The sequence below is a fragment of the Mytilus galloprovincialis genome, chromosome 12 (genome assembly GCF_965363235.1).
Source record: "Mytilus galloprovincialis chromosome 12, xbMytGall1.hap1.1, whole genome shotgun sequence".
Lineage (NCBI taxonomy): Eukaryota > Metazoa > Mollusca > Bivalvia > Mytilida > Mytilidae > Mytilus > Mytilus galloprovincialis.
The window spans coordinates 2,907,750-2,917,057 of NC_134849.1; the positions used below are offsets into that span (position 1 = coordinate 2,907,750).

Consider the following 9,308-nt stretch of genomic DNA (forward strand, 5'->3'; position numbering starts at 1 on the left):
GGAAGAGGCCAAAATGGTTTATTAGGCAAACAATCAAATAAAATTAGACTTGTTGATTTGAAAATAAAATTTAGATTTGTTATTGTTATATTTACAATAGGTTGAAAGATTAATGAGCATGTACATGATGTAGAGGCAGCTGTTTTGAAGAGTGGATAAACTCATCATAGATACCAGGACTAAATTGTGTATATACGCCAGACGGGCGTTTCGTCTACAAAAGTAGACACTCGAATCCAAAAAAGTTAAAAAGACCAAATAAAGTACGAAGTTGAAGAGCATTAAGGACCAAAATTTCTAAAAGTTATGCCAAATACAGCTGAGGTAATCTATGCCTTAGGTAGAAAAGCCTTAGTTTTTCAAAAATTCTAAATTTTGTAAACAGTTAATTTATAAATATAACCATATCAATGATGATTCATGTCAGAACAAAAAGTGCTGACTACTGGGCTGGTGATACCCTCGGGGAAATAAATCTCCACCAGCAGTGGCATCGACCCAGTGGTTGTAAATAAACTCATCATAGATACCAGGACTAAATTTTGTATATACGCCAGACGCGCGTTTCGTCTACAAAAGACTCATCAGTGACGCTCGAATACAAAAAAGTCATAAAAAAAAATGCCAAAAAAAGTACGAAGTTGACGAGCATTAAGGACCAAAATTCCTAAAAGTTATGCCAAATACGTTACAACAGACAGTCCTTTATATCAGCTATATCCTAAGCTGTGCAAGGTACTGCTAGGAAGCAGAAGTGACAATACTATTAAATCTTATTTTTACGCATTTAGACGTTGGGAACAGTATATAACTAAGCTAGGTTTTCATTCATTTGCTTGATCAAGGTTCGACTTTTCACCCTATTAACAATGTTTAGTACGGGATTACATGAGCACACGAGGTCAATGGTTTGGCCGATCCTGCAGAAAACTCATTTGTTTCATCCATACAGGAAGCTGCAAAACGTACGGCTTACAAAACGGTTACTAAAAAAGAACCGGTTACTACTGATATGTTGATACAACATTGTGAAAAATACTCAGATTCAGAAGATATGTTGATTGTGAGGGATTTAACTATGACTTTATTAGGGTTTGCAGGTCTTCTGAGATGTAATGAATTACACTCTTTACTTTTTAGCAATGTTTAAGTTAAAGATGATTTTCTAGTTTTGTATTTAAACAAAAGCAAGACTGACCAGTATACACTGGTATAGGCAAGGAAATGAAATGTTGATTTCCAAAGGTTTTTCAGTGACTTGTCCTTTTAATATGTATTTGAAATATTTTGAAATATGACTAGACTTAAATCAGTCTCTGGTAATTTAAATTTAGGTTTACATTCTCGTCGTTCTGGTGTGGCAACCGCAGCCTAAAATCATTTTGCTAACGATAGTAGATGTTTGAAAAAACACGGGAGATGGAAAACTGAGAAAAGTAAAGATAGTTATGCTGTGGACTCCATTAAAAAGAGTTTTAAAGTGTCACAAACACTGGGACTGTAACGTTACTTTTTTCCTGATACCCCGTTCTTTGTGTTTTTCTATCGAGCATAACGGGCTGTTGGCAAACTAAGATTATGTTTGCGTTGTTTATATTTGCCACGAGTATGTAGTTTAAATATTTGTTTTTTCCCGCTTTTCATTTAGTATAGGGAAAATATTGTATTGACGGGTACGGGTCGTATGAATATATAATAGGGTCACACATAGTAACCAATGGGTAAACTTTCTAATAGTAAAGCATCGGGTCACTTTCTAGCTGTCGTACAACGAGTGAACACTGTTTCATTTCCGTTGATAAGTTAAAACATATATTTATGTATAGTGGATTGGGAAACAAGTTAATGCAACTTATATTTATCCAACTCCACTTTGCGGGTGTATCCAAATATATCTCGTCATTTATATATATATGTTGTATGGTATGTTAAACAAACATAATAAGTAAATATAAACCATTCATCAAATTCTTTCGCCTTCATGTCGTTTTGCAGAGAGTACATTATTTTATGATTTATTTCCAGCCTGATATGTACATATCAAAATTCCTCTACATTGAAACAAAAAGTAAAATCACTAAAATACTGAACTCCGAGGAAAATTAGAAAAGGAAAGTCCCGAATCAAATACATAATGGTACCGACTATAAACCGTTTAGCATATTGTTTCGCCTTCATTCCTTTTTTAAGAGATTACATTATTTATATATCATTTATTTTCAGCATACATACGTACATACACAGATGTATCAGGTTTCTTCGACATTGTATCAATACATTATTTGTATCTCGATATAATGTGAATTAAAAGAAGACTAACACCCCTTACATAGTCAAGTTCGATAACATAAGCATATTAATTGTGGCCTTCAAGATCATAGTATTGTTTGAGAATACATTTGCATTGCAGCGATACAACTTTGATTTAGATGTTTAAAAGTCTTGACTTCCTTTTTTCTGCTGAACTACATATAAAATTATCACATTGCAAAGCGCCTTCATAATAATGAAAAGCGACGTCCTTATTTCCGGCTATTTCAAAACATACTCCAACTAGTGTAAATGCATTAGAAAATAAGTTAGTGTACACAGCATGTGGTGAACGTAAATGACGCAACGCCTGTTGTCTGTTGAAAGTATCACCAATATGATGATAGCATAGAAATCTAAGACAGTGAGACATTATAATAAGTGGTATTTCAAAGAAAGTGTCTTCTACCTCCAGCTCTAGTTCTTTTGGTATTAATGATGAGTGCCGTACGTACATTACATCACCTTTAACAGCTGTTTTCATCTTTGCATTCAATGACATTGATGAATGTACACGATGTCTGTAATTATTTAAATCTGCTTCACTGTAGTCTTGACCTATATGCACCGTATCGAGTAATTTCATTGATAGAATGTATTCTGTAAGTCTGAGTGTTACATTGTACTGTTCTGTTACATAATAAAACGACGCGTATAACAACCAACCTGTCACAGCATCCCTCTGTAAACCGTCATGTAAATGTCTATGGTAACTTGTGCGTATGTTATAATTTGTATTTGCTGATGGTAATAGTTGTGCAGCTTGTTGACTGATGGTAGCACAATGAAACTTACAAACACCGATAACAAATGAAGACGATTCAGCATTTTGTATAGATTCAATATATTTTAGTAATTTATATTTTTTTGTAAGATTTGACATCATTCCCGAACCATTCGTATACCTGTAAATTTTGTAAATCAGGAAGTCTAACATTAGTATTGATTGTTCGCTTGTTTCACTATATGGTGGATAACAGCTTTTTTTACAAGGATAAGAATGAAATAAATTCTGCATCAATCCACTGATACCACTATACTTTATACTACTGAGTACACTGAGTACTGAGTTATTGTTATATTTATTGATCTTTCCTAAGAACATGTTGTGTTCAGGTATGAAATAGTTCGGACAGTAACAGTTGTTTACCCATGATATCAGCTTATTCAGGCAGAGGGAAAAACAAATACACAATTTAGGTAATTGAAATGTGTCAATATCAACTTCCTCTGAGACCCAGAATAAAGCCGTCTTCAAAAAGTAAGAACACAGCAAATCTTTTACATGGTCGTTTTTGTTTACGATACGTTTCAGTGTTAGTTTAAGAAGACCGTAACACAAGAGTTGGGTGAAATTAAACGAATGTACAAGTTGTTTTTCTGCCACTGAGAAAGATATTCTCCATAATAAATTACAATTTAGCATAATCCTGGGTCCTATAGGTACTACTAAACAACCATAATTTATAATCCTGTCAATAATGACATTAGGGGGCCATTGCCGTCGATAACGCAATATCCAGGGCATGGCCTGATATGGCAAATATTTACTTCTAAGGCAGCATGCAATATCTAAAGTTTGATTTGTAGTTGATAAGCAGGGACCGTGTGTAGAAAAAGTATTCGGATGGTTTATTTGCTTTATATGATTTACAAAGTTGGTAGTTGATAAATATTGACCTGTTTGTGTATTGACAATACATTCATTAGATACAAAACTATTTGCTCTTTTCCCTACTGTTTCCAATCTGAGTCTAGTAAATCCAGGATGATCAGTATCTGTCTCCATAAATACTTCAGTACGTTGTACCGGATGTTTGATATTTCTTTTAATCTGTATTACGTTTACTCCATCATCGACATACATCACATCCATGTCACTTCCGGGTAAATCCATTCCTTCTGCTAAACTCCCACTTGAAATTTGTGTTAAATTTTCATCATTTGCATTCCATATTTTATCATGTAAGATAAACAAAAGTTGTCTTTTACGTATGTCTATTTCAGTACCTATTGTTCTTATCAAATGTTTTACCAAGTGGTTTTCTGTAGAATCATTTTCAGTCCAAGACAGATACTCTATAAAATAAAATAAAAAGATATATAGATATACTTCTCCATAATTAAATCGTATAATGACGTTCGTAATATATATAGGAACATACCCCTAGATACGTTACATAATGGCAAAAATAGCATCTTACATCCAATCGAACAAAACTGTATTGTTGGAATTTTCGACCTTGGTGTATCATCGGCCTATTACTTAACATGAAGATGAAGAAATGTCATTCGGTAGTTTAGAGAAAAAATCACTGTGATACAATGTGAGTGTTATTTGAAATGGAAGCTATTCTACACAAAAAATATGTACTATTTGCATCATTCAATAAACATGTTTAAAGCAGTACAATGTATAATGTGGAGCAACTGTTTTGATCCAAATACTACCTAGGAGAGGTATTATATAGACGAAAATCTCGTTTTGAGTTTCCTTCCAAGTCAAAATTGTTTTTCAGATTAGTTTTCTAGATGAGTTTTTTATTTGGACATGATAGATATAAGAAGATGTGGCATAAGTGCCAATGAGATAACTCTTAATTCAAGTCACAATTTGTAAAAGTAAACTATTATAGTTCAAAGTATGGTCTTCAACACGAAGCCTTGGCTTACATCGAGCAGGAACCTGTAAAGGACCCCAGCACATATAAGGGTTAAACCATTCAAACAAGAAAACCAACAGTCCAATCTATACAAAAAAAAACAGAAAAAAGAAAAACAGGTCATGGCGTTGTCAAATTAAAAGAAGATGTTGTATACTTATAAATGAGACAACTATCCACCATTGATTAATTGGGGTTGATGTTTTGTAGCTATAGATCGCAGTATGACTCATCAAATGAACAGAAAATATTACAATAAGCAAGCGTTTGATGGCTTTGTCATAATAATGTTAAGCGAAAAAATCGATTGCTTGTATGGAAAAATAAACAAACAAACAATAAATATGATGATATACAAAGACAAAAGACAACGCCTTAATTATATGGTCTTGACTCTGTTTGTCTATGACTTATGGGTCTAGATTAGCACATGTTTTTTTTAATCTTTCAAGATTATTGCTATATTTGTTCTACATCAAAGTTTTAGACACAAATCCAACTTTTTTTTTGTGTGACAGAAATAAAAAAAAGTAATCACCTTTATTGCAGTCTGTACAACTATCTAAGTATTCCAGATATTCATTTGAAGCTTTGTCAGGATATCTAAGATTCATTATCCAGCTTTCGTGTGTTTTTCTGCTATCTAAACAATCTTTATACATTCGTTCAAACTGTCTGATTGTCAATCCGAAAACGTCATTTGAGATAACGATTCCTCCATCATCAGCCTGGTAAACCAATGGGGTGTATTTGCGCTTGCCACGGTAAGGAAAACGTTTAACCCCATATGTCTTCCAGTATGTAAATTTTCTTATTCCAATCATATGCTTTTTGTCGTCATTATCCTGGTCCATGATGAATCTAAAAAAAGAAATTATCAAAGTTGAAATCATAAACTAACATTATTTTATAAGAGCAGTGTATTCGAGATGTGACAGCCCTGTTCGATATTTTTCATCGTGAATTAATTTAACTCTTTCATTAAATGCCCTGTGCCAAGTCAGGAAAATGGCCATTGTTACATGAAAGTTCGTTTCTCTGTGTGCTACGTGTCGGTGTTGTGTCTCTGTTGTGTCATAGTTTTTTTTTTATATTTGATACGTTTTCTCTCAGTTTTAGTTTGTAACGCGGATTTGTTTTTTTCTCCATCGATTTATGAATTTTGGACAGCGGTATACTACTGCTTCGTTTAATTAGACCGTGTTTTCATAGATGCCAAAAAGTGTGCAAAACTCGAAAAAACAGACAAAGTAATTCCGGGTTTGATAAAAAATGGTTTTACTAAATAAAAGAGTCGATATAAATATTGTTGTTTGATTTATTTATTTCTTGTTTTTTAACATCAATTTCAGTACTTTTGGTTTTTCATGAGGTTCAGGTTTTATTGACATAGGACGCTGGAGGGCCTAGAAAGAACCACCGCACAGCTGACGGAACCAGAAAGAACCACAGAACTTCCTTAGTCCGAATAGAACCAACGATCGGCCACATTACAATTGACAATCCTAGTGAATTAAGATTAGACTTTTCAAACTGTGTCCCTCTTAACATTGTGGATTGTTGAGAGGATACCAGCCTAAGAATGCGTTATGCTGCTAATCCAACTGATGTGGCTGATTTTCCTGACATTATACTAGTAATTAACTGCAGTTGCTGGTTATCTTAACTTTGTACACACATAACAAACAGTGTACCAAATGAAAGGGCAAACACGTATGATACTATTACTGATGATTAGTTTGGATGTAGACTTGATGTGTTTTTATTAAACATTTAAAAAAAAAAAAGATTTACCACTAGAGATATACAACTTTATATTCGTCTTAATCGTTGTTAATTGTTATATTTTAGTTGTGATTGAGACTTGAAGTTACACTGAATTAGCCATATTTTATTTGTTAATGACAGTAAGCTTTAACGTGATAGAATAGTCCCTGCCTAACACTACTTCTATGATTTAACGATGCAGTTACAGGAAGACGAAAACAAAGAAAAACTTCCTGCTTAAAATTCACAATTCTTTATCCTAAAGAAACTTTCAGTGGCTTATAATTTCTTAAATATATAGAAGGATACTTATCATAAGTGTTTAAAACTAGTTCAACTGTACAGTTAGGAAAAAAAATTAAGTGAAAAACGAGTTACAACTATGATTAGTTTCTTTTGCAATGTTTTAAACTGTCATTGTGTTCATAGGATGATGTTATTTTATTCGAGGTGTAGATATACACGGGTTTGATACAGAAACGAAACACAGCATAATACTTTTCATGTAACCAATCGAGGGAAAACGCATGAAGATAAAAAAAAAAAAGATTGGACTAAACAATTTCACAATATTTTTCAGAAACATACACGTTTGTATTATGATAGTTAATGAAATAATTCTCCACCTGATACCACATGACATTGAACATTTTCAAAATAGGTAACCGTACGGCCTTTAAAGGCTCCGAAAATACAAATGTAAAACAATTAAAAGGAAAACATTCATGGGACTTCTGAATAAACATTTGTGTCTTTCTACCTCAATATCACTTGAAATATTTATATCGTCGTTTGAGGAGTTGAGCAAGGAGAAAACAATATTCTTCCTGGTTGTTTTATTGTAAAGAACTTGTTCAGATGATATATTCTATTGTTTTTGTTAAAACAAACACATTGAAATCCTGATAAACACTTATATCAATGGACTTAACCGAAACATCTCTTTATGAATCATCTGTTTTAATCTCCACTCTATTCTTATTTGTATACATGCATTGCCAGAAAACCACATCAAACAGTCAAAATATTGCTTTATATGTTATCGATTGTACCTGATAAGCTTGATGTAAATATACACATGTAATAGGGACACACTTTGTATTAAATTTTGTTTATGTCCAAACCAATAAAGGAGAAATAACAATAGTGCAATGTGGTATATCAGCATATGAAACTAACAGTAAAAGGCCGTATTCATAATTCAAAGTGAAATACGAGTTAAAAAAGAATGAAAGTACTATTGTGATAACTCATCATATGAGCGTCACTGATGAGTCTTATGTAGACGAAACGCACGTCTGGCGTATTAAATCATAATCCTGGTACCTTTAATAACTATTTGCACCTCTAGGTCAATGCCACTACTGGTGGACGTTTCGTCCCAAAGGGTGTCACCAGCCCACTGGTCAACACTTCGGTGTTGACATGAAAATAAATAATGTGGTCATTTTTGTAAATTTCCTGTTTTCACAAATTTGAATATTTCGAAAAACTAAGGATTTTCTTTTCCCAGGAATATACTACCTTAGCCGTATTTGGCACAACCTTTTGGAATTTTGGATCCTCAATGCTCTTCTACTTTGTACTTGTTTGGTTTTATAAATATTTTGATATGAGCGTCACTGATGAGTCTTATGTAGACGAAACGCGCGTCTGGCGTATTAAATCATAATCCTGGTACCTTTAATAACTATTTGCACCACTGGGTCAATGCCACTACTGGTGGACGTTTCGTCCCGAAGGGTATCACCAGCCCAGTGGTCAATACTTCGGTGTTGACATGAAAATCAATAATGTGGTCATTTTTGTAAATTTCCTATTTTCACAAATTTGAATATTTCGAAAAACTAAGGATTTTCTTATCCCAGGAATATACTACCTTGGCCGTATTTGGCACAATCTTTTGGAATTTTGGATCCTCAAAGCTCTTCAACTTTGTACTTGTTTGGTTTTATAAATATTTTGATATGAGCGTCACTGATGAGTCTTATGTAGACGAATCGCACGTCTGGCGTATTAAATTATAATCCTGGTACCTTTTATAACTATTAACGTATTTTTACAGTTATAACTCCTATCCACCACACTACTTCTATGATTTAACACTGTAGATGTAGGATACACATTCGCACTTGTTACCCTGACAACTACACCACTTCTATGATTGAACGCTGTAGATGTAGGATTCTGAAGTCGTACAAGAATCCCCCACCCCCTGGAATGAGAGAAACCTTACCTTTCGTTCAATGGAGACACATTTACAGTTGAAACCCCTGACCACTATACCACTTCTATGATATTACGCTGTACTTGTTGAGAGATGAAGTCGTAGAAGGAAGAAAATGAAAGAAGAAAAACTTCCTGCTGGAAATTTACAATACTTGTCGTGGAAAACTTTTCATTGGTTCATACTTTAACAAATAGATTGAATGATCAAGTGTTTATTACTAGCTGCACTTCAAAGTAGGGAAATAAAATGAAGTGAAACATTGAAATAAGTCTTACAATTATGTTTAGTTTATTTTGCGATGTTTCGACTTTCCCCGTGCTCATACATAATATGATTTT

The 9,308-nt window shown here is 33.5% G+C and overlaps 1 protein-coding gene across 1 annotated transcript; it reads right to left on the reverse strand.

Annotated features, from left to right (window-relative positions):
• Positions 1–2,198: 2,198 nt before the first annotated feature.
• On the reverse strand, positions 2,199–9,079 carry LOC143055059 (uncharacterized). The gene is made up of 3 exons (XM_076228203.1): positions 8,977–9,079; positions 5,512–5,834; positions 2,199–4,389 (listed from the first exon to the last, which is right to left on the reverse strand). The coding sequence occupies exons 2-3, from the start codon at positions 5,825–5,827 to the stop codon at positions 2,426–2,428; spliced, it is 2,280 nt and encodes a 759-aa protein (XP_076084318.1). The 5' UTR covers positions 5,828–5,834; positions 8,977–9,079; the 3' UTR covers positions 2,199–2,425.
• Between the last annotated feature and the right edge of the window lie 229 nt (positions 9,080–9,308).

Excerpts from the sequence above, each read along its gene's own strand:
- LOC143055059 (XM_076228203.1), bottom strand. The coding sequence starts at position 5,827 with ATGGACCAGGATAATGACGACAAAAAGCATATGATTGGAATAAGAAAA. Across the intron at positions 4,390-5,511 it reads TTGTACAGACTGCAATAAAG|AGTATCTGTCTTGGACTGAA; the intron begins GTGATTACTTTT and ends TTTATTTTATAG.